Below are 25,979 nucleotides of genomic sequence, written 5' to 3' on the forward strand. Positions count from 1 at the left end.
CTTACCACTCACAGCCTGGCACTGTGCTGGCGCTGCATAGTCCTCCATCAGAAAGAGCAAGGAGGCTATCCCACAGCTGCACGTAGACTTAAATTGCCTTAACAGATAAGAGTAGGAAACTATCTAAAAGGTCCAGAGCCTAAGTGCTAAGCAAAGAGTTATTATAAGCACTCTTTAAAATGGAACTGACCATTCACAGTCCCATTGAGAGGAGGCTGATCAGCAATCCACTGCACAACAGCAAAGGAGGCTTGCAGTCCTAGAAAGGGCACAAGTCCAGCTTTAACCTCACTCTGTTTTGCACCTTGTCAGCTCAGTCTCTTTGCTTTTATCACTGCTGAAGCCATGGTCAGTAAAAAAGTAGGATCCTATTCATTAATGTAGGAAGATAATGTCTTTGGCCTGTGACACCTAAAAACATATGCTGAAAGGACTAGTATACTGCATCTGCCAAGTCAACAATTTTGTCTTGCCAAAATGGATCTTGCAGGTAGATGCTCCATTAGTATTAACTCTTTTGAATGAGTGATGGAGCACTGAGCAAGCTGCCAAGGGGAGTTGTGGAGTCTCCTTCTCTGGAGAAATTCAAGACCTGCCTGGACACCTACCTGTGCAACCTGCTGTAGGGAGCCTGCTTTACAGGGACGGTTGGACTCAATAATCTCTAGAGGTCCCTTCCAGCCCCTACAATTCTGTGATTCTGTGAATAAAATATCAACAACTTGACTACTCATTAAGAGCAGACCCACTACACATGCATGTTCTTTGCTGGTTGTATTTGGACTCTTATGTGTTTATTTGTGTGTGCTGTCTCTGTGAGCAAATTACAGCATATCTCTGTCTTGAAGGCTGTTATAACTAAGATGTACTTACAGAAACTGACATCTCTATCTAAGCCATTAAAACAACTAACTGCAAGGCATATGTCTTGAGAGATAAAATAGTCTTTAGAGTTCCCATATATCAGGCCAGCAATTTGGCTGAACTCAGATTTAATCATTTCTTAATAAGGCAAATGACCCCTAATAATGTTGCACAAATCAGCCATACAACAGGAACATGAGGATTTCAACTGGAAGCAGTGAAATATACACAGAAGTGAATAAAGTGTATGAGTCATATTACAAAAGAGGTTCAGAGTTAATAAAAACGGAAAGTATCAAAGGTAGCCTTTGCCTTATCTAAATGGGCTCTACGGTTCCCAACTTCTGAAAAATGGGCACAGTGCCCCTGACACGGATGGAATAACATGACCGAAGACCTGGGCATCTTCTTAAGGAAAGCAGACCATGCCAAAGGAGTGCAGGATTTAAAAGTCTTCCTAGAGGAATGATGTGTCATGAAACATTTTTTTCTGAGGACTGTGCTAAACAGTTCAAAACAGATGTAGTGCCTGAGATGTAGAATCTGAAGAGATTCCAGATAGAGGAGCTGCTTTTCCATGAGGGCCTCATGCAGGCTCTGCTAGGATAAATTCACAGAAAGTTTTGTGTTGTTTTCTTAATAGATCTGCTCTTGAAAGTGAAAAAAAGTCAAAAGAAAAAAAATAAGAGGGCATGGCAGGGTGGGGAAGGAAAAAGTGAAGCCCAAAAAAGCAGCTGTTGATGTGGCATAAATACCAGGGGCTTTCACAACAGGATCATAATAAAAACAGGATAAAACTGTATTCATATCCATTAGCTGATTTTCAGTATGAGAACCAATGCACAGAAATCAACATGACTGCAGAAGTGAAGACTGAATGCTCATGATCAGAATTAAACTTTGGCAACATCAGCTTAAATCTAGAGCATCTCTGCCTGTTGGAGGCCGGGACCAGCGGTGGTCCAGTGTATGTGACACCAGGACTGGCCTGAAAAGTCTCTTTCAGAGGAAAGAAACAGTAGCAGAGAAGATAAAGTTCTTCCAGTAAGCACTCCTCAAAACTTTCTGCCAGCCCCATTCTGCCCAGCCAAGCCTCGATTTATGTGTCTTAAAAACACTGAGCAGCTCCAAGAGCAGGCTGTGTCCCCAGAGAGCACTAGCTGGGTTAAGACAAAATTCCTCAGCAGTGCCTTTGGGGGGAAAGAAAAGCTGAACAGCAAGGCAGAATGAGCAGAGACATACACTAGCAGACAGACTGACTGACTCCTTCAGCTGTTGAACTGAGTGGAAGTGCATTTTCCCTGGTAATTGCTGGATGTCTGAGTACTTCATCTAACATGAAGGTAAGACAATTGCTTGCTTAATTTGTACTGATGAAGTGAATATGGCAAATGCAATGAAATATTAATTTATGTGGAGAAATACTTGGCTGAAAATATGACTGGGCACTATCGGAAGAAAGAAGAAAACTGAAAAACAGTCCTTTGCACAACAAAGCTGAGGAAAATCTGTGCAACATTCTCCCTTATTTCTCCAAGCAGAGTAGTGTAAAGATTGCAGAAAGTTGGAATAGCTGCATGAGGTAATGGAAAAATTAGGAAAAGAAACAAGTTTGCTTTTGCTTTTTTCCAGATGCTGGGGATTTTTCTGTTGCTGGAAATTTCAGGCTTCTTTCCCATTTTTTCCAGGTGAATATTTCTTTAGAAAATAGCATGGTACAGACTAGGCATGGATAATTTAACAGACAGTGTCTAGTGCATGTCATGGGGCTGGGCTTAAAGATGTTTTCAGATGAATTTCCCGGTGAAGAAGGCATTGTTTGGTGTCAGCACTGCCACTGCTATGCATGCTGACAGGGAGAAATTTTGGTGTCCCTTATCTCTCTGTTCCGTGGGGGAAGAGCAAGCAGTGGTGTGAGCCTGCAAACCACGGCTTGGCCTGAGCCAGCCCCATGTTGGGGGCAGGTCAAACCCCTATGTCTCCTGCTTATCTGGAGGCATCCACAGCCTTGACTGCTGCCCAGACACCTCTTGACATGGTCTGGATGCTCTCTACTTTGCAGTGTGGAGAGTGTCAGATCTTTGAAGTTAGCAATGGATTTGCAGAGCTTTACTGATGTTCAAGACAAGAGAACATGCCAAGTTTCTTGCTGATCAATGACCAGACAGGCTGAGTAGGAGCTGATGTTGTTCTTATGAATGAAAAGCAAATCTCAGTGGTTTTAGAGGGAGCCTCATGGCTCCCCTCATTTTCTTTGGAGGTCTGCTTTGCTGTTTAAGGAAGTTTTGCACTAATGCTTCTGGATGGAAATAATTGAGAATATTCTACTTTTGCTTCTATAATGCAAAAAACCCTGCCGGGACAGCGCTTCCCATCCAGTCAATTGCCGTTGGAATTCTTTTGGCCCTTGGTCCGAGTGTGATGGCTGTACTCAAAAACAGGTATAGACAGACACACTTTTAGGTATGCATGATTTTGCAAACATATGCTTTCTTTCCGTAGTAATGAAGAATCTGTTCTACCTTTAAACTCAAATGAAGTTTCAAACAAAAGCACCTGAAGTGCCTTTTGTCCAGCAAGAAGGGTTGCTGGACCCTAGAGAAGGGAATTCTCCAGTCTGTCTCCTCTGTGTGCTCTTTCAAATCTGTGGTATTAATGTTGTAAGATAATTTTGTTTAGGTGATAGTTCCAAAAAGCCTGACTGAACTGTTCAGCAAACCGACATTCCTCAACTGATGTTGACTTGTATCACTTCCACTCATTTTTCATCAGAGAGGTTATATGTCAAGGGAAGAAAACTATTACAAAATATTAAACACAATGAAAACAAGTTGATGACTTTTACAGTATAATTCTATTGATGTTACTTTTTATTTTCTTTCTCATTTACTTTTATGTTGCACCAGTCAGGGAGTGATTGGCCAATATTAAAGATGTGCTGTGAGACTGTACTTACGCTTTTTAGAAGCCAAAGGAAATCCACTTGATGCTAGATTTTATTATATCTCTCAATAACATTTTCATTTGGAAGAACTGTAGCAAATTCATATCAGGCATGACTAGCCCTCTTACTAATATCAAACAAAACTGAAATTTGTCAGCACTTTCCTCCTTTCAGGTACATGTCAGATTACTTAACAAACCAACCAAATCTATGGCTCATTCTAAAGACCACATAGTTGTCTTCTTATTAACTTGTGAGTTTGTTACCATATTGTGGCAATATAAATTGTGGTTAATTTTAGAAAAAAGTAGTGAATGCTTCATTCTTTACAGCAGTAGAGCAGCAGCTATGTCTTGACACCAGTAAACTGTTTTTGCTTTGCCTTTGGATTTTCTAAGATCTCTCTTGATTTACATTCAGATTCGGAGACGGACAGTAGCAGTTTACGGGCAGTATGGGGGAAGCCCCTGCTCTGGTGATGCCTTTGAAACAAGACCCTGCACCCCAACACGGGGATGCCCAACAGAGGATGGCTGTGGTGATCGGTTCAGATGCTCTTCAGGTACTATCCAAGATCTTTTTCACCATTTTCTGGACTTTGAAGTTAAGAAATATAACTTTGTTGTATTTGAATTTTGTAAATGAGCAATGCCATTGGAGAACCCTTACCTACAGATACATTTGATCTAACCTAGGAAGTCTTCTCTTTTTCAGCCTCAGATGTGCATGTTTTTAATTTTCAATTTACTGAATTGCTTCGGAGTATGTTTTTTGTTTAATTAAGAGAAAATAATTAAGGAACACAACCTTAGATGAGATTGCTCAAAACTGTTCTAGGCGATATTCAAACATCCTAGAAACCACCTGGATCCTGGACACTGAGCGACCCCAAACTAATGCTAGCATCCAAGCAACTTCTATTACCTTCACAGAAAGATACACTGTCTCAGTAGGTCGATATTTATCATAGAGAAATATGATAAACTTGTTTTGGTGCTATCAGAGAGATAATTAGATTTAATCACATGTGATAGGGCCAAAGGATGAAAGTGTAGGAAGTAAATTTAGAAATAAACTTTTTATTTTTTTAATTGTAATGTATCATAAGATTTGATTGGCTGTGGTTTTCCCGAGGGTACCATGCACTATTTCTTTATATCTACATTTACTGTTGTTTCACAATCCCTCCTGAGCACAAATAGCTCACTGTGGGAATGGCAAGCTAATTAACATCATAGGTAAGTGGGACAGTCACTTTGATTTTAGGTGATATTTAATTTTAAACAAACATTCCTCCTTTCCCCATGCATTTTTGTTTCCACTTAGGTCAGTGTATTAGTAGATCTCTCGTGTGCAATGGAGATCAGGATTGTGAGGAAGATGGTACTGATGAAGATCAATGTGAAGAGAAGATGACTGTATGTGATACTGACAAAACACCTCCAAATTCAGAACTTACAGGAAAAGGGTAACGTACTGTGCTGACCTCAGTAGAACTGATGCCAAATGCTTTCATATTTTTATTGTATTTACAAGCTCCTGCTGTACAGACATAATTCCTGGGCCCATGGTAGAGCATCCAATATGGGAAAGTGTTCCTTACAGCTGTTTCCATCATGCTAGTGGCTCAGCACAACTGGGATGTACTAGCTCTTTGATTTGAGGCAAAGAATAAAGCTTTCTATTCTACTATTTAAATACATCTTCTAATATATGAAATTAAATGTAAGCCACTAACACATAACTATCAGAATGGAAAAAATGAGCCAGCAACATTCATTCTTTTTGTTTACCGCTGTTTCATTTAGCACTGTGGATCCATATCTCTTTCTACTTATGCATCCTACCTGCACCCTAACAGAATAATTATCTCATGTTTCTGTAGCATAGTTGTATCACTTGCAATGTGATATGATTCAGCTATAATATAAAAACATTTTTGAATGTGTGTCCTGTTGTTTCTGTTTCACATTAATTGCTGGAAAAATAAAAATGAAATCACTTGTGATAAACATAAATATCTTAATGTCAATCAATATGTGTCCATTTTTGTTGAAAAATAAAGAACATTTTGTTTTCTATGTGCTTATGTGTTCTTGTTCTACAGATAAAGGTGTCTGTCAGTTGAGTTCCCCTTTTCTTAGGTAAATTAGATTATGATCTTAACTGCAGATACAGTTTTCAGTTATAACAAGTTGATAATCTTTAACTCCTATAGAGGAATTTGCTACCTATCTGTCTCAATGATTTTTCACGCTTTTATTCTTGTAGCTTTGATGCAATCACTGGGGAGTCTAGGGGAAGAGTTATTCATACAAAAAACTTTGGAGGACACTGCAGAAAAGTCTTCAGTGGTGATGGCAGAGAATACTACAGGCTGAGTGAAAGTGTTCTTGCTTATACCTTCCAGGTAAGTTTCCATTAAGCACAGCTTTATATTTAGAGTAATGATTATGATGGGCAGAATTATGCAAATCATGCAGGGTCCCTTGGCAGTTAGGCTTCCCTAAATGCAACTGAATTATGCCTGTTCTCTCTCTGCAGAAACCCCAGTAACTGTGGCTGTGCTTCATCTCTCACAGAATCAAATGCAGAGAGAAGAATCCTGTGCCACTGCACAGAGCTGTCTGCCGGCTGGAGTTATATCAAGCTAACACTATTGCCGGTAGCAAAAAGTTTCAGTGCCACCACAGTGTTGTGGGCCATATGATGCTAGGTGCTCTGTGAACGTTGTGTCAGCTCATGCTAAAAGAGTCTGGTATATTAAAAGCTAAAATAAATAAATTAGGGTATATAATTATTTTAAAGGTGTAAACACAAGCTTATTTTGAAATACGTTAGCATATGTCTTGCTAAAATTGAAGGAAAAAGATGTAATTTCTCAGATATAATTTCTAACTCTCTCACAGTTAGAACATAAAGCCATCTCTTTAGAATAACCTGCAACCTGAATTATCATAAGAAACATGATGAGCACCTGGCTTTGGAATACTTTGTGGAGATCTTCCACTGAGATGCTTTATTTCAAGCCACTGCCTCAGGGATTTGATTTGTCTCCTTATCAAAAGTATGCCAAGCAATCATTAATGTACTTTACTACATAACAAAAATACTGTATATACAAACTTAAATGTATATATAGGTATGCATATGTATGTCATAGAATCATATAATTATTAAGGTTGGAAAAGACCACTAAGACGATTTAGCCCAACCATCAACCCATCACCACCATCACCACTAAACCATGTCCCCTAGTACCACATCTACACATTTCTTGAACACCTCCAGGGACAGTAACTCCACCACCTCCCTGGGCAGCCTGTTACAATGCATTACCACTCTTTATGAGAATAAATTTTCCCTAATATCTAATCTGAACATCCCCTGGTGCAACTTAAGGCCATTACCTCTCATCCTATATGTATTGAGCTTTCCAACAGTTTTCACTACACTTTGTGAAATCTGAAATGGATTCAGCCTGAAAATCACAGCAAACTTTTTGCACCACGAAGGACTTGCTCTACTCTATATCATTTTTAACATCCTTTATGAACCTCTTTATACAGAATTCTATCTTCCATTTTCTAGGTTAAAATTCAGAATGATTTCAGTTATGAATTTTTCAACAGTAGCTGGTCATATATGAAACACATAGAAAAGAAGAAAAACTCAAACAGCGGACACAGTTATTCAGAGAAGAAAAATGAGCAACGGAATCATAAGGTATGTATGAATTGCTGTAGCTTGGTATTTTGCATAAATATTCCAGTCATTTTTTTCATGTGCTTTTATAGAGAGATGCACATATTCATTCTATCCAGATATTTTTGGCAGAAAGGGCACAACAGAAAAGAAATACCTTAAAATCTTTTCAAAGAGATCAATGGTTTGGTTGCCAATTAAGATGGGTTGGCTGCTGTTTTTTTCTTTCTCCATTTTACCACTTTAACAGTGATTTATTTATTTAATAGTTATTTTCCTCCATATTTAAGGAAGAAAAACATCAGCTTCTTGTCATAATCAATTAATCTTTTCCATTTTCTTCCACACATTTTTTTCTACTATCTTTGCAAGTATGTCAGAGTGAAAATATTGAAATAATACTGCGATTAAATTATTTTATAATGTATTTTCCTCTAATAGCACTCCATTAAGAGAGAACTTTTGCCTTTGACATACATAAAATGAAGCATTAGATAAGTAATTTGCAAGTGACTCTCAATTACGAAGTAAAACCTTTACCTTACAGCAAATAAAATCAAGTCACAAATATATACATTTTATGGCATCCATACTGACAGAGGATAAGCTTGCCTTCCTGCTCTAACAAGAATGTATTTTGAGACCTAGTCTAATAAAATTCAAAAGGAACTATTTGAGGCTGTGGTGACAATTATTGTTCTGTCATATCTGGTTTTATTTTCAGTAGCACCTTCAAAACAACTATAGCGTCTTACAAATAAAGGCTCCTCTAGATAAAATCAGAGTGCAAAGGAAAACTTTTCTGGTGCCTCCAGTTTGCTTTCAACAACTCTGTAGAGCTTTGTTTAGTATCCAATATCATGTCTTCATTATCTGGCTGGTAGGAACCATCCTGTTAGTAAAATGGAGCATGACTGATTTATTTTCCTTTCCCCAGAGTAGACAGCTGATGGTTGTTGAGAACACCGTGGAAGTTGCTCAATTTATTAACAACAACCCAGAGTTTCTCACTCTTGCGGAACCATTCTGGAAGGAACTCGCCAACCTTCCAGTTTTCTATGAGTACAACGCCTACCGAAGGTTTATTGAGAATTTTGGGACTCATTTCTTACACTCTGGATCTCTAGGAGGACAATACAAAGTTATATTTTATATGGATACTGACAAAATGAAAGCAGAAGGTAGAGTACCAAGTATTTGTTACCAGAAACAAAGCGAACAAACAAGAATAAAAATTTCTTTGGATGTTCTTCCAGCTAATATCTAAAATCGAGAAAGAGACTTCTACACATTCTCTTCATGGGCAAAAGAAAGAAGATTTTAACAAGTTTCAAACTACAATGTTTAATCAAAGATCTGTCTCTTTGACCTGCAGTGCTCTGGGTAGACAAGTTATCCGAATTGTTTTAGGACCTCACCAGGCTGAAATGGAGTTGTAGGGTCAATCTGAATCTCAACTAATGCTAAAGCCTAAAAGTTGCTTAAAAGTGGAGGCTGGGTAAAATGTAAAAAGCAGAATAAATTGCAAACAGAGCAAACATCAGAGTGACATATATGATCATGCACAGTGGGGAGCAATGCTGTAGGATTAGAGATTGCTGAGAAAAAGAATGAAAGAAGCAATAAGCCCTTTCCAGGTATGCCTCCCATCTGTCAGTCTCCATCTGTAGGCTCTTGCAATATGTGGACATTCCAACATAACCTGCTTTTTAGCTGTCTTCTATTTTTTTCTTTCTAAAACACATTTGAACTCAATAGGCAACTCAGAAATGAACGAACTTACTTTCTATGTGCAATATTGCTAACGGATGGATTTATCTGCAGATATGAGCATAACAGACATGCATCAGTGCACCACATCAGGCTGGAACTTATTCATTGTGAAGAAGAAGAAAACAAAGTGCTCCAAGCTGGATAAACTGCTACAGACTTCTTCAGGTAAATGTTCAGTAGTGACTTGTACAGTTATGGTGTTTACAACCTCCATATTCCTCTTAAATATCTGTCAAAATGAGGAGCAGGTGTTGATAGCTTTGCTGAACTGCATCTTGACATAGCATCATAGAATCATAGAATAGAATCATAGAATGGCCTGGGTTGAAAAGGACCATAATGATCATCAAGTTTCAACCCCCCTGCTGAGTGCAGGGTCACCAACCACTAGACCAGGCTGCCCAGAGCCATGTCCAGCCTGGCCTTGAATGCCTCCAGGGACGGGGCATCCACAGCCTCCTTGGGAAACCTGTTCCAGTGCGTTACCACCCTCTGTGAAAAATTTCCCCCTAATATCTAACCTAAACCTCCCCGTCTCAGTTTAAAACCATTCCCCCTTGTCTTATCACTATCTAGCCATGTAAACAGTTGTACCCCCTCCTCTTTATTTGCTCCCTTTAAGTATTGGAAGGCCACAGTGAGGTATACCCGAAGCCTTCTCTTCTCCAAGCTAAACAAGCCCAGTTCCCTCAACCTTTCTTCATAGGAGAGGTGCTCCAGCCCTCTGATCATCTTGGTGGCCCTTCTCTGAACTCGTTCCAAGAGCTTCATGTCTTTCTTGTACTGGGGTCCCCAGGCCTGGACGCAGTATGGCAGATGGGGCCTCACAAGAGCTGAGTAGAGGGGGACAATCACCTCCCTCTCTCTGCTGGCTATTCCTCTTCTAATGCAGCCCAGAACATAGCTGGCCTTCTGGGCTGCCAGCGCACACTGCTGGCTCATGTCCAGCTTCTCATCCACCAGGTCCCCCAAGTCCTTCTCTGCAGGGCTGTTCTCAAGGAAATCTTCCCCCAGTCTGTATAAATACCTGGGATTGCCCCAGCCCAAGCGCAGCACTTTGCATTTGGCCTTGTTGAACCTCCTTATGTTCTCATGGGCCCACTTCTGCAGCCTGTCCAGGTCTCTCTGGATGGCTTCCCTTCCCCCTACTGTATCAACTGCACTGCTCAGCTTGGTGTCATCTGCAAACTTGCTGAGGGTGCACTCAATTCCATTGTCTATGTCATTGATAAAGATGTTAAAGAGCACTGGTCCCAAGAATGAGCCTTGGGGGACACCACTTGTGACCAGCCTCCACTCTGACATAGAACCATTGATCACATCCCTTTGGCTGCGACCAGCCAACCAGTTCTTAATCCACTGAACAGTCCATCCTTCAAATCCATGTTGAACTCAGATCCAAATGTCTAGTGTAAAATGCTCCCCAGCACCAATAAAATGTAGCTAATGCTTTCCCAATAACTATTAATTTCTCTGGACACCTACAAAACCAGATATTTCTTGTATATTATTCATGAAGGACTGCTCGATGCAGGTACAGATGGCTGATCTACATCAGTGAGTCCTTTGACTACTTGCTAGTACAGATTTTGTATGTATCATTTTTATTTCCATTCACGAATATCACAACAATGGCATTTTCTTTATTTTTCATCCCAAATCTTCAGGAAGCAGCAGCAATAAGATTAGAGGAGATCCCTACATAGAAGGAGGAAGCCCAGGTGCTGTTGCTGGCCTTAGTTATCTAGACCTGGATGATCCTGCTGGGAACAGTCAGAGGTACTCCTCTTGGGCCAGATCTGTGACAGACTATCCCAGAGTAATTAAACAAAAGGTAAGAATAGTTTCCTGAAGCAGAGATGAGCAGATGGGATTACCTCAAGGGGAGAAATGATTAAGCTATAGCTGGTGATTAATCAGGCAGTAGTCTGAAATCATTCCGTATTCAGATTAATTTATAAACTAAATAAAAATTCACAGGAAATAAATTCCATGAAGTTAACATGAAGTGATAGCTGTATCATCAGCCTGGCCTTTGGCTAGTCAATACTTAAACTTTTACAAGCCTTCAGTAACTTTAGTAGAGCTCTGCCTAAGGATAAAGGATCTCCCTAACACTGGAAAAAGCCCTGTTTTCAGATAGCCCCATTTCTGAAATGCTTTTGTCAGGTTTGCACAGCTTCCACTCAGCTTGTCAGCTTCTTTGTGTCTTTTTTATACCTCTCCCTTTTCTCTGCATGCAGAAATTTGGTGCATCTGGGTATTCTGGTAGCCAGACACACAAAGTTGATCATGACCATATTCACTGCTACCTTGTTTAAACTCCTCTTGGAAGCAGTTCATATACTGAAGAAAGGTGTGATACCAATGGAATTGTCAGAGGGTTTTCTGTTAATGCAAAATGTTTTTGCTTATTGTTGCCTTCAGTCACTGCTCAATGAAATGACATGATATCCAGGCTTTTGGACTGGAAATAGTTTGGTGAGGATTAGGGTTTTTGTATCTTGATCTGTTTTATGGTACACATTTATCTCAACTGTAATATCATATCTCAAATACTTTTAAACATGTCTAAGGTAACCAATAGCTTTAAGGGATGCTGTTTAAGCAAAGCTGAATTTCCAGAAAAAGGTTAATATTAAATATTAACATAAGAATTTACACACATAGGAAATTAGAGCATCTTTCAAGTCCCATATGCAGGAACTTACATCACAAACTGTCTCACATGACAAAATATGCTTACACACTCTTCTGTCCCTAGTATAGCTATTTAATATCAATGTTCCTCTATTGTGTGCAGCTAACACCATTATACGAGCTGGTAAAGGAAGTGCCCTGCTCCTCAGTCAAAAAGCATTACCTAAGACAATCCATTGAAGAATACATGGCTGAAAATGATCCCTGCAAATGTCAGCCATGCCAGAATGGGGGTGAGGCAGCTGTGGAAGGAACTCAGTGCACATGCTACTGCAAGCCTTACACCTTTGGAGCAGCTTGTGAGCTGGGAACTCTCGTGCAAGATCAGCCAGGTCAGCAACTTTTAAGCTCATGAGAGTTCAGAACTGTCATATGTGTTCTCCTGCTTCTGGAGTCTGTCTGTTCTGCTTCATGAACCACTGCTGCACAGCATTCAGCAGAGGAGGGTCTTCACGTGAGCGTGAGTCTTGCTTACCATGTCCAAGCAGTACTTCACAAAAACTGTTTGTATTAAATGCAGTGGACAATATTAACAACTCAAAATGCAACCTTCTATAAATAAATAAATAAATAAATAGGAAGGAATAGTAATGAGAATAGGAAGGAATATATACTGAATGACCAGGTATCAATAACTTTTAAAAATTTTGTTCTTTAATTTTTTACTTAGCTGGAACTATTTTTTGTTGCCTTGGATTGGTAAGTAGTTCCAAGTTCATGGAATTATAGTTACAGAAATGGTGAGTTTGGGAGAAATTAGATCATTGCCATCTGGACCATTCTGTAAGGTCAAATTGTGGCTCATCATTAGCTTGTTGGGATGGTTTGTTTTTTTTTTAAGGACAACAATCCTATAGAGCTGTTTAATGTGAAACATTATCAAATGTTACATAGGTGTTGTTGATGGACACTGGAGCTGCTGGTCTTCCTGGAGCTCTTGTTCAGGGGAAAGGAAAACCAGGAGCCGAACCTGCAATAACCCCTCCCCAAGTGGCGGAGGGAAGGACTGCATAGGGGAGCAGCATGAGAGCAGGCCCTGTGAGGATGAAGAGCTGCAGCACTTTCGGTAAGCAGAAAAGGAACATTTGGAGTATGAATACAGGAAGTCTTAAAAATTTAATCCAAAATACCCCGTAAGCTATTGAATTCAGGGAGAAGATCACTTATTGAGCTGTCACATTTAAGCTGAAACAAACTGAAATTCAGAAATTGTGATTCTGATAGAAAGTATGACTAGAAAATGGAGTAAAAAACAGTAAATGTGACACTGTTCTGTTCAGTACTCTCTCAGACAGCCTGGCAGTGCCTGCTTTGAACATAATCATGATGTAAATGGGACATATGATAGTCTTGAAATTAGGTGTCTTTGGAAGTGAAGCATTTTGGAAGGAAAGCTGAATTCAAACTTAACCATACTTTTGTTTACTTTGTAGCTTTATTGAGCCACACTGTTTTGATACATCCATAACTCCTACAGAATTCTGTTCACCTCCTCCTCTCCTGGCAAATGGATTTGTTCAAGTAAGTTATTTCTACTACTCCATTATCTGTCCTATCCCTACCAGCAGTGTTTCAACTTCACTTAATGCAGAGATCCACTTGCAGTCATGTATTTATCTTGGTAAGCTCAGTATTAGAGCTACTGCATAGCAGCTTTCTCAGCAGTTTTCCTTGGCTGAAGTTTACAAAACGTTTGCCAAGACTTTTTTATTAAGAATAAAAGCAAACCAGAAAGTCATGCAGAAACCAGAACAAAATCTTTACTTTTCTGTAGCGTGCTGCTTATAGAATAAAGAAATCTACTTGTACCATATCCTAAAGACATATTAAAAAACATCTGTGCCTTGTGAATTACATATTAACATAGATAAAATAAGAGAGAAAACAGCGTAGAGACCATGCAAGTTCATCCAGCAAGTCCACAGCAAAACTATAAACAGATTTTAGGAATCTTCAGTTTATACCCTGTGACTCAACATTACTTATTCTCTGTTCAAATTATGATCTGTAAAGCTATTTGGGCTGATTAAATTGAGTCTATATAACAAGGGGAAAAAAATCTTCAGAGTATGGATTACATCTTCTTTATCTCTGCTCAATAAATAGATAGAAGCATTAGTTACAAACCCATTAGTTGTCTCTGCACAACTGCAACCTGAGGCAAGATCCCAAATTTTGTGCTCTCTCTTTTGCTAGTGATTTTATTCCGTAGTCAGTAGTTGTCTCCCATATCAGTACTTTTGGTTCAAAAACTAAGGGTAACTCCCTGCACTTTGACATGCACTCTTATTTTTTTTATAACAGGAAGATTTTTCATATAAAAGAGGAATATATAAAATGTCAAATGATCTGTGTCCTGAAGTCCGGCTCTTCTGAGTGACTGTTATCGCATTTACGTTGAGGGAACTGATAATATGCCTTCCTAAGAATTAGCAAAGCCATATATTGCTCACTGATCCACTTGTAGGGCTGTTTAAGAGCTTGTATTCCTCCTGTTATGCTTGATAACAGATACATTTGCAGTCAGCTTACGTGTTGGTAGGATAGCACTGTTCCATCACTGATGTGTCACTGCCAGCTCCCTGGCAAAGGGTCCCCTCAAACTTATCCCTGCCTTTGGTAAATTATGGTAGCCAGAATATTCTGTATTTTGCTGATTTTTTTTTCAACATCTCCATTTTGATCACATCTACTGACTGTTGATAACAAGCTCTGCCTACAGTATTCCAGAGACTCTGCAGTACACTGTGGAGTGACATTAATCCTTCTTGTTGTCCTTGGCATCCCAGGATCAGGTGGAGTTCAGTGCTGCTGCTGGTTTTTAGATAATATATTTTAAATGACACCTATTTTCTTTCAGAATGCTGAAAACTCATATCCTGTTGGGAGAAGCATTGTTTATGCTTGCAGACATGGATATTCTCTCATTGGTAATCCTGTTGCTAAGTGTGGCAGTAATTTGGAGTGGCAAGTTGGAGACAGATATTGCCAGGGTATGTCTGTTTCTCATTTTGAAATACAACTTAATTCCTGAATTCCAGTGAAACTTCTCTGAATGTCTGCTTTCCAACAATAACATGGAAGATGCACGCTTTTATTTGCTAGACCCCTGGACAGAATTTGGTCTATGTTGACTTTTATTTTGCAGCCACATTTTTTATACTGAAATAGAAACATGTCCATGAAGTCTGGTTTTAAGGAAGGCAGGAAGTGGAACAAGGAGAAAAGTCCAGTCCAAGAATTGCTTTCTGTGGGAAAAACTTTTGTTCCTTAGTTCAGTCCTATGGTGGAATCCAAGAACTATTGGTATGAGCCAAGCAAACTGAGTAAAAGGTCCAGAAGGCAGCAGTGGACAACCACGGAGCTCTCAAGTAACCATCTTGTCATAAAAACACAGCCCCAGGGATCACTTTACATCTTGGATGATCTCCTCACTCCACTCTTTTCCTCTTAACTGGTCAGTCATCCTTAGGGTTTCTTTTTGCCGCAAACATTTTTTATGAATCAGTATTGAGTGGGATTAGAGACTTTCCTTCTTCCTTTCTCCCTTCCAACCATAACTGACTACCACAGAGGCTAATCCACATTGCTTGAACACCGTCTAACTGTGCATCAGAACTAAGTCCTTGGGATGTTCCAGGGGCCTGCTTGTATGACCTGACCGTACTAGCTTGTTACTCACTTGTATGAATCCTCAGCAGAAACATGGGCCAGAACTGCAGGTAGCCAGAGGAAATACTGTCAGTGCATCCTTGGTACTGCACATTCGATTTCTTGGTGTGATGAGTTAATAGCTCATGCTAATGCCATCAGTATTTAACTATAGGAGCATCAGCTAATCTTATGATTCAATTTCTTAAGAAATTTAGGAGGAGATAAAACCATTTTCTGCAGCCCACTGGTTCACTGTGGCTACCTCAAATGCTTCATTCCTCAGAAACTGCTTGTCTCCTGCCTCTTCTGGAGGGGGGGTTGCAAGGAGAGCCATGGAAACCTTCATATGAGATTGGTGAGAGAATAACTCTGTCCTGTCCACGTGGCATGCATCTAGAAGGGGCACGCTCCATTCTGTGTGAGCCCAGTCTCAAGTGGACTCCTGACATGAAAACCATCCAGTGCAAAAAGTCAGGTAAGCCATCGCAATCCTCCAAATGCAACACAGGAGTTTATTTTTGGGGTAGATTATTGGTGGTATAGGTAGAACATAGAACTGTAGCTGACATGGCTGTTACCCTGGTGTGTCTCCTACCTTTCATGTATGTTGTCTTCTGGTCAGCCAGCTGCTGCATGAGGTGGCCTGATCTGAGGTGAAGGGCAGGCGACAATCAGGCTTAGACCAAAAGGGCAGCAACCTCTGAGTTTCCTATTCTCAGTCATTTATCATTTTATCAAATCTATATGCACATCAACTGCAAGAATTCCTGAGAGACTAACGTATCTGTACATAGCTCAGCTCACCACTGCTGAAATACAAAAGTACCAGATCTGAAGTACCACTGATGCCAGCTTCCCAACTCTTTAAGCTTAGCCTTAGGGACCCTTTTTTGTTTTTCTGGTTTTTTTTGTTTTTTTTTGGTTTTGTTTTTTTTTTTTTTTTACATCATGTACTGAAATTCCACTAATGTTTAGAAAGAGTTTCAAATGCTCCTATCTTTAGAAACAGCTTGTGGCTTGCTTTACGGGAGCATTACATTTGTATAACATTTAGAAAAAATAGTGCAGATGAAGAACTGTAAGATGGAACTTGTAGTTTTCATTACCATCAGCACATAACAATACTAAGACTAACTGTTTCAACAAAGGGCTTTGGAGCCTTAGCTTTTCTGGTGCCAGTAGTGAAGCCAGTAACTCTGAAACCTAATGATAAAGATGTTGCTAGCTATGATTCAGCATTACTAAGATTAGCAGAGACAGACAGCTGCTGCAGAAACGAGATGGGTGTTTGAGCTTGAGAAGAGTACCTGGATCTTCCATCTGACTCATGACCTATGAATAAATTACTGTTCAGTAACTTCATACAGAGTATCATTTATTTTTAATAGTGTTGTTTCTTTCTATGCAGTAGATACTTTTAATGAACATGCAGGATGAGCCTTTTATGCTCAGCTGATAGGATACTTTCAGAGCAGAGCATTAGCAGCCCTTGTTTTCCTGACCCTTGGCATTGTCTATGTTCTTTTACTTCAGCTCCCAGTGTGAAACCAGAAGTGACAGAGCCTAAATGTCAGCCATGGGAGAAAGTGCAGCAGTCGCAATGTGTGTGCAAATTGCCCTATGAGTGTGGGTAAGTTCAGGCTGGATTTAGCAATGACCTTCTCACTTTATTCAAGTCCAATTAAATTTCTTAAGTTTTCATTCCATGACAGTTTAGAAAGCTTTACTCATGAGAAGCAGGCATTGTACTTTGTTTGCTTTATAGCTCAATCAGTGTCCTGCTCGTCACTTACCCTGCCTTGTGAGAGCTGTCAGTGGGCTTTAGCAATGATGGAATTCGATTAGATGACAGAAGGTGAAGGGATAATTTCAGTTCCACTTGATCTGTGAGATAGATGGAAAAAGATAAAATGATATTTTGAAGATTTAGAAGATGGAGAAAAGTTAGAACAGAGACCCTTGGGACATAAAGCATCAAAGCAGTAAGACAGGGAAATAAAGCAGCTTACTTTTCCCTGCTAGGGACTGGAGCATTACAAAAGGCACAATAATCTAATTTCCCATTTGCACAGCCATTTGCACAGATCAGACATGTCACCTTTCCTGACCTCATAACTTGCAGACCAGGGTTTATTTCCTGTTTGATCTAAGCCTGCATTCAGCAATAAGCAATGCAGGACAAATATATGGAAATGAGTCAAACTGTCAGTTCCTTGCAAAATGTTGAAGGAACAAAATCAAAACAGTGAATTAACAGGAAGAGGCCCGTCAGACCATCCTGTGCTGACGGTCAGATGTGCCAAAGAACTCAGCCCTCCAACATCAGGCTGGTTTTCAAAGATCAGATAAAGTTTCCTATGAAGTCACTGCTGAGCTCTGGGCATGAAATCCAGCCAGCTTATGTCACAGCAGGAGCTAAGCAGTTTGGAAACTTTACGATAACAGACTGGATTTGACTCTTCCTCGTATAGCAGGGAGAAGGTATTTTGAAGTCCTCTCCAGTGATTTCAAAGTACCAGAATTTCGCAGTGGAGTAGGTGTACTTTTCCCGTCAGCCGCAGAGCTCAATAATGCCTTGCATGGTGACTCTAGTTATAAGCCAAAATTAACACAATTTGAGCATCTCAGAATTACAATTAGTGATTTTTGTTCAGGTTTTATAGATCCACTGGGCTCTTCCCTACTATTTGAAGACATTGCCTTGCACAAGTGTAAGGTTTGTAATAAGCCTGTTAAGAGTCTATTCCTATATTTAAAATAGTCAGTTGTTTCACTAACCTAGTCCTACACATTTTGTCTCAGTACTCACTAAAGTGAAGAAACTCACTTCTCTGGTTCATGGATGCAGTCAAGTTATTTTGGGGGAGTTCACAACACTGGGGAAGGGCTTGAATAGAGTCACAATAACATTGTAAATTTAATTAAGTATACTCAGTTAGTTATGCATTTAAGCTTCAGTTAAAATTAATCTACTGCCTCCTGTTTCTATTTTTTAATTACATTTAAAATGGCAGGAAGATAGATAGTCATTTTTGTTACCAATGCTGTCTTTTTGCTTGAAATAACACATCTAATAATAGAAGGATAAGTCATCATCTGTCAAAGCAGACCAATCTGCCAGCCTATTAACGCTGTAGGACAAAGGCATGTCGGTAGATCTTGGTCCATCCTCAGAGTGCAGAAGTCACCTGCTTTGCTCTGCTGTAGCTCTGCTCTGAGTGGTGGCACTCAGTAGCAGCCACTGCTTAAGAGGTGGGAACAGTTCACATGGGAAGAACCACCATGGCTTCAGACCCATCACACATCCAGTGACAGTGCAAGAACCCCACAACTTGGTGAGGGGTCATTTGTCCCTCATGACACAGTGCCTTAGGTTACAGCTACCCTCACCAATTACAGCCAGAGAATGATTCTGGGCAATGGAGCTGCTGAAATGCTAAAGCAGCTCCTGGCAGAGTTTTGGAAAGTGTCAGCTCCCATGTAGCTCCAAATACAGCTGAGGAATTGTGAGGGTGAGGGACCAACTCTAACAGGCCATTGGTTTTGGTCTCCTTTTGTGGACAGTGAGAACACAACAGTAAGGACACAAGCTTTTCAGTTTGAAAGGGTCTGAGGTTAGGAAAGGGTCATAGCACAGTTAGCGCATTAAGATGGATGAAACCTCAGCTACTGGAAGCTAAAGACTATCACCACACCAAAGCATGAGATTTAAGAGTTTTTCAGTACTCCCCCCGTTGTTTTCCCTCAACATTTATTTGTGTAGCATCTGTGTCTTGGCCTATCCTATCTTAAATCTTATCGTCTTGGATACAATTTTAAGAAGTTAATCATTTCCATTTTAATTTCTCAGTTTCAACTAAAAGTTGCCTACCTCTCATAGCAGGTGAAAGGGAGAGAAACTATATGCTGACTTACAGCTACAATTTCATTCCTCATAATATGTACTTCAGTAAAGGCACGTTCAATCCCCCCACCCGGGTAGAAGTTGATGAATTTTTTCAGGTTCCCTTTACACAAGGACTCTTCCTTGCCTCTAATATTTTTTATTGCACTGCTCTAAGTGCTCTGTAAGTCTTTCTAAATGAGTGAAAATTACTAAATTCTCTAATTAGTACAGATTCACTATCCTTTTTCTTATGCATCTGAACATCTTGATTTTCACTGGCTTCTCCCCAGCTGATCCAGCCATAGCAAAAAGGTACAGCAGCCTCAAGATACCTTGAAGTATTACTGCACTGTAGCTACAGATTGGCAAAATGGAGCATTCATTCCTTGTTTCTTTCCCAGCAATCAGTTTTCCTTGTGTTCAACCAAGTGGTGAAATCAGTCTCCCTCCTCTCTGCTGCTGATAAAGTGGCACAAAGAAAAGACATTAACACACTCCTATCTGTCTTTCATCTTTTCAGCTAAATCAACCTGCCTCTTCTACAAATTTTTGTCCTTAAGGCTCAGATACTAAGATTCACCATTCACAGGCAAATATAAAGGCCTGTGAGCAATTTTAAACAAAATAATCAACTATATATATATTAACTATAGATTAGGTGCTTCCACTGGATTACACTGTGTTATTCCAAATTTAAGCTGATATTCAAAAATTAAGAATTTCCTGTACCCTTACCTGCAAAGATAACTTTGACATCAAAAATCAGTGCACAGCATCTCATAGGCTGTGCAGCCAGACAAGAAAATGATGTAATGGAGAGAGATGCACAGTTTCTGTTATTAGCTACTTGGCACTACATATCTGTTGGGCTCCTGCTGTGCCTCAGCGTAGAAGAGTTAAACTCATTCTTTATCTTAACAGAAGATCAGTAAGGCAAATATAGGCAACAAATTTAGCAGCTGGTATTTTGACTAAGCGCCATAGTTACGGGGCCTATGGCAAGTGAGGATGCTAACATCTCAGGGAATGTAACACAATTAGTAAACCTTGAAGGCATATTCAGTTGCAGGTAGTTGCAGAAATCAAATTTCACAGGATCAACTGATAAACTGTGCTAAACTGTAAATATCTTAAAAGTGCACTATGTTACAAATAATTTAAACTTTCCATAAATCGAGCCCTTTTAGGAGGCTTCACAATCACCTAAGAAGCATTCCCAGATGTTGGAGCAGGTACTTTTCTCCAGTCTCTCATTCAAAGATCTACCAAAAAACCCCCGAACCTTTTATACCTCCCATGGTAGAAAAAAAAAAGAAAACAAAAAGAAAACAAAACAAAAACAAAAACAAACAAATTCAGTGCTTGGTCAGTTGCATTGTTGGAGTAAGGGCTTTCTTACCAGAGCTTCCCTCTTCCAAATTCCTCTTCCTCTCTCTGAAAAACCACTTTCATAGCACCAGTTTCCCTCCCCTACAGCCTTGTGAAGCATATTGGGTCCATTTAGCCATTCCTCATCATCTGCCCTCCCCAGATGTACACCTGCTTCACTGACGTTGACCCTCAGAACTGACCCATAGGTGCTTAATTTTTCTGTGGGAGTGTTTGTGAGCTCAAAAGGAGATATGCATAATTAGAGAAGCCTTTTTTGGAGATGTACTTGGAGCTCTCTGTCCCCCAGGAACGCCTCCACTCTCACGCCCTGTGCGCTGCCTCGCTGTGGCTGTTCTGTGCCAGGATAAATGGAAAGCAGGCTTCTGAGCACCCCACACAGATGTCAGTGGCTGAACTGAGAACAAGTGGAAAGGTCTAGGTTTTCAGATTAAAATGCAGTAATAATAGAAGGGCTTTTTGTACTCCTCCTACACTTACAGCATGAAACGCAAATGATAACGATTTCCTGGAATTGTCCCCATAGAAAATACCATTAAAGGTTGTTCAAGAATTGTTATTACTACTGTTACAAGCTAATTTTGGGTGGGTGTTGGAACAATATCTGAATTTCAGGGAACAAACAGGTGAGCTCCCTGGGTAAATAAAGCAGATTTTTCATAAAATTTCTGTGGATATATATCCATATTTCGAGAAAAATCTGTGCTTTCTGATGTTGAATAATTTTATTTGGTAAATGCTCAGGCTTTGAATGGACAGTGGAGGAAAGTTCCTTAACTATCTTCTCATCTTTTATAAATAAGAAAAATAGGTCTCTCTGAAAGTAATGCCTCCTATTTATTTCCAGGGAAACTACAACAGATGCAAAGAACAAAATAACACTATTTGATAGTGCCATTTTTTCTGCATGGAGGAATTCAGTGACATACCTTTGCTTCATACACACTTCCATGTCAGATGCCATTCTGTCAGACTGCCCCTCTGCTGCTGTCAGTCACACAGCAACAAAATGTAATGGGATATTGGTAGGAAGGTTCAGCCTATACTGCCACACCACCATCATCCGCCTTTTACATCATGGGCTAACGCAATACAATAGGAGACATTACTTTCAGAGCAGCCATTGCAATTACAGAATATTTCAATATATCTGTGTGAGTACACGTGATTATGTGTATATATGAAATGTTGCAATTATGGATTTGCGTGTATAGCAAACAGAGAGCAATTGAGGTCTGAACTCTTTTAAATGAGAAGTCTCACCCTAATTGCTGCTGATACCAGTGGTATCACCCAGTGATATCTCTGTCCTTCAGAGGGGACAGGTGCAGCATCATGTGGGAAACAAAAAAGTCTGAATTATTCATGTATCTAAGTCTCAAGTTTACTACTGCTTTCTTAGGATGCAACTCAGTGAAAGGCAAAAATGGAATTGGACACTGAATGTTTTCCATTCCCTCAAATCTTTTTAAGACATACCAAGATAAAACACTTTTAAATGACGTGATCCCTGCTTTTTATTTTCAGTCCTTCCCTGGACATCTGTGCCACAGATCAAAGAACAGAGAGAAACGTACCTTTAACTGTTTGCAAGATGTATGCCTTAGAGTGCATGGGTAGAAAATATTCTCTTACTAATGCAGCAAACTGCAAAACACCTCAGGCAGCTGAGAAATCATGTGGTTCATGCCGCTCATGGGAAAAATGTGAAGGTAAGAGATTTTTCATGATTTTAAGTGGAATTGTTTATAAGAACAAAACGAAGACTGTATCCCCATTTACACAGTGGCAGTGGCCCTGTGCTGGTGCAGCACCTCCAACCCTCCCAGCAGCATGGGGCACACACAACTGCTGAGCAGTTTCAAACCATTCACCCAGGGTTTGGTGTTCAAGTATGGCAGGCAGGAAAAGAGACCCCTCCGAGAGACAGTAACAGAATGAGCGGTCTACAGGAAAAGCTTACACCTACTCCCTCCCCGGTGGGTTACCTGATTTGATGTTCCTTGGGAAGTTTTGTGTGAAGCTCTTGCCTCATTCTTTTTTCACTGTCTTAAGTTCCCCAACTCAATACTTGCAGGAGTCTTCGCTGCCCTCAGGAACAGCTTGGCTCTTCCTGGAACTGGATGAGCTGGTTCTCCAGCGGTATCCTGTGGCAAGGAATTGAATGTTTCATTCTGTACCATCTAGAAAAGCCACTTGTTTTTGTTTGTACTTTGCTGCATATCCCCAGTTTCTTACATTGTGAGCAAAGGTGAAGGAATATTCCCCCAGAGGAAAGAAGCCCAGTCTCTTGCAATCTCTGTTCAGTGGAAGTTCTCAAATTCCCTAATCTAATTTCCCTGAGCGTCCTCCATTACAGTGCATTTAATGGAGGGCTGGCAGAAATTGGAAGATAAAGGAGTAAATTACGTTTTCAGAAGTGCCCCAGATAGAAGGCACAGTTATTGTCATATTCTGACATTAAAAAAGATTGCTTGATAGGAATTTGTCTATTTCGTCTACTAACAGACAAAAACAATAACAAAAAAAGATAAAATGGGATGGAGCTTCAACAGGGACAAACTTAAACATACCTCACTGAAATAAAGACATAGTCGTGAAAAGTAAATCTCAGTCCCCCTTACATAATTATTTAGATGCTGTCGCTGACAACAGCTATGCACATTTATATGTAGGAGCATATCCTTTTATTGTAGTGGCACTGCCTACAGATAAGTAAAAATGTTAGTTGCGTGTGCATGATTGGTTTGTTAGTTTCCAAGGACACACCTCTCATTGTACATCGTATCTGGAATCCAGAGCAGTAGATAAGCAAACCGGTGTTAGCAGACATCCAGCAGTAACGTCAGAGGTGTCTCTGAGAGCAGTAAGCCATATAGCTGATGGAGCTTTCCCACAGTCACAGCCAGACTAGCTGAGGAGGAAGACCCACTGTCCACATTAGGCTCCTGTTGCAGCCAGCACCACCTGTTGGTGCTTCTAGTTTCTCCATCAGACAAGAATGTCAGCTCACGTTACATTTGGCTGGGAAGAGCACCCTCTGCCCATCACTGTTACTGCTGGTAACATTTTGCTAGGAATGGTTTGGTTCACTTCACGTTGAGTGAGACGCCATCCTGAGTGCTTTTTCCTCTGTGCCCTTGCTCAGCACAATCCAACAGCTGTGTGTGCGATGCAGACGCACCGTGCGAGGACGGCGGCATCCGGGTCTGTGCTGTTGTGAGCGACTCCGCTGCCCACCAGACCATGACCGAGTGCGAGGCCGGGCGGCTCCAGTGCCGGGGGCAGACTGTCACCCTCGTCAGCATCTGGCCCTGTGACGCGCAGAGCAAATGAGATGTGTTATGGTTCATTTTGTTTATTGCCACAGGATATGTCAAAATGTGTCGACTCTTGGGCAGGACATACTTCAAACCTTGCTCCATCAAATGCAATCTGTGCCGTGATGCCTGCTGCAGCCTATGGGGCAGTGTGCATTGGCTCTGGTCGCACTGCCTGGGGACCTTCGTTAGGCAGAGCTGCACTCTCTGCTGATCCAGAGGCTCTTGGCTTAGGCCCCTGGATTAGCACTGGCAAATTTTGTTTGCATTTCTGTCGCAATTAAAAAGTGTTCCTGAACTGCAGTCGCCAAAGCAGTGATGGATTACAGTATCTAGCACTGCAAATGTATTTTTCTGAGAGCAGCACAACCATATGCATGTGCTGACTAGATATAGATTCCTAGAAAAAGAATAAGCTTTACAAAATAAGACATACGATTCTTCGCTTTTAATAGAGCAACTTCTTCCTGCTGTGCCTTATTCAGCTGTGCAAACAGCGTCTACAGCACTGAACCTGTTGCTAAGCCTGAAGCTTTTAAAGGTCAAAACAATGCATTAACAGCAAAGTCAGCTTTAAGTAATGAGAAGAATGTCTTTGCTCAGTTTCTTGTATGCAGAAGCACTTCAAGAATCACCATTTTACCTTGTCGTAGCTATCACCATGAGCTACGTTTGTAAGTGCAGATAAGTACATTGCGTTTGTCACATACATTTATGCTTGTGCCAAGACCTGTTTGCTCACAGACCATTGCACATGGAAGTCTTCTACCACAGCTCATCTTTCTCAGAGGGAACTATGAAGAAAAATACATCCTCACGGGAATTAAGAGAGCATACAATCCCTTGGAGACAACCTCCAAAGAAAGACAGTGTCTAAAAGCAAGGAGTCTCTCATACTCCTTCCGTATGCTCGTCATCAGGCAGCGACACCTTTGCTCACTTAGGCTCAATCTTGCAAGTCAACTGAGGTGCCTCTCTTGACTGTCCTTTCAAGTAATGCTCATAATCACAAAGGGGTGGGTACTGAACAGCAGGATGAGTGATCAAGTGAGTGCACTGCTGTCTGCAGGAAGCTTGTGTGCTTTGCAAGTAACAGAGGTTGTTATTTACTATCAATAAATGCCTACCAGAATAAACATCTCTCTTGGTTTTCGTGTTTGTATCTGCAACTTACATAACTCTTGTAAGCCCTCACTCGGCTGAAAATGCTTTGCTTTCTCTGGTGCTGGCAGTGAAGATTAAGCCTGGATCTTAATTATTATTTTAATTACTCTTTTTGTGTTTTTATTTTTTTTAGAAAATTGTAAATTTTTGCAGACAGCTTATAGATTAAAATAAGCCGAATAAAGGCCAAATTAAGCAGTTATTTACTCTGAATTATTTGCTGAATATGAAGAAGCAGCAACTTTGGGGAACTTCTGAGTGTTTGGCCCACATTTATTCCCAAGACTAATACAGAGTTGCTAACCTTTTTCTTGGGGCACAACACAAGCTTTGACAGTGAGCCCATTGGGTATTGTTAGTCTTCATACCTGCTGGAGGCAAGAGAAAATCATCTGGAAATTTCCTGATAGAGAATACAGAAAGAAGAGTGACTTGGTAATTTGTATCTTCAGAAAGGAAAATGTAGAAAACCAGTACAGGGCATCGAGAAACCTTGAGATTTCTGATTAAAAGAAAACAGGTTGCCTGTTACTCATCTTCAAATCTCAGTAGGAATAGATCCCCATGTCCATAAAATAAA

At 40.3% G+C, this 25,979-nt stretch overlaps 1 protein-coding gene and 1 long non-coding RNA gene across 3 annotated transcripts in view; one reads left to right on the forward strand and one right to left on the reverse strand.

Annotated features, from left to right (window-relative positions):
- The window catches only part of LOC110389967, a 30,653-nt gene extending 6,599 nt beyond the window's left edge, over positions 1-24,054 (reverse strand). The window contains exons 1-3 of the long non-coding RNA XR_002433475.1: positions 23,685-24,054; positions 22,904-23,062; positions 17,434-17,524 (exon numbers count right to left, since the gene is read on the reverse strand). This is a non-coding gene — a long non-coding RNA (uncharacterized LOC110389967). The remainder of the gene's footprint in view (positions 1-17,433; positions 17,525-22,903; positions 23,063-23,684) is intronic.
- C7 (complement C7) lies at positions 1,651-25,571 on the forward strand. Of its 2 annotated transcripts, XM_021381092.1 has the most exons (18): positions 1,651-2,207; positions 2,497-2,552; positions 3,230-3,305; positions 4,229-4,370; positions 5,135-5,276; positions 6,080-6,218; positions 7,400-7,534; positions 8,451-8,694; positions 9,338-9,451; positions 10,954-11,120; positions 12,090-12,318; positions 12,881-13,052; positions 13,420-13,507; positions 14,847-14,979; positions 15,924-16,115; positions 17,174-17,270; positions 22,443-22,627; positions 24,064-25,571. In XM_021381092.1, exons 1-18 carry the CDS (start codon positions 2,202-2,204, stop codon positions 24,249-24,251), a joined length of 2,505 nt encoding a protein of 834 aa, XP_021236767.1. In that variant the 5' UTR covers positions 1,651-2,201; the 3' UTR covers positions 24,252-25,571. The 2 variants fall into 2 exon arrangements, with proteins under 2 accessions (XP_021236767.1, XP_021236768.1); XM_021381093.1 differs by lacking the exons at positions 2,497-2,552; positions 3,230-3,305 and having other exon boundaries at positions 1,652-2,207.

The sequence above is a fragment of the Numida meleagris genome, chromosome Z (genome assembly GCF_002078875.1).
Source record: "Numida meleagris isolate 19003 breed g44 Domestic line chromosome Z, NumMel1.0, whole genome shotgun sequence".
In the NCBI taxonomy this organism is placed as follows: domain Eukaryota; kingdom Metazoa; phylum Chordata; class Aves; order Galliformes; family Numididae; genus Numida; species Numida meleagris.

Bases quoted from the DNA above. Each gene is read 5' to 3' on its own strand.
- C7 (XM_021381092.1), top strand. The intron at 5,277-6,079 runs GTAACGTACTGT...TTATTCTTGTAG, and splicing joins TCAGAACTTACAGGAAAAGG to CTTTGATGCAATCACTGGGG. The intron at 8,695-9,337 runs GTAGAGTACCAA...ATTTATCTGCAG, and splicing joins TGACAAAATGAAAGCAGAAG to ATATGAGCATAACAGACATG.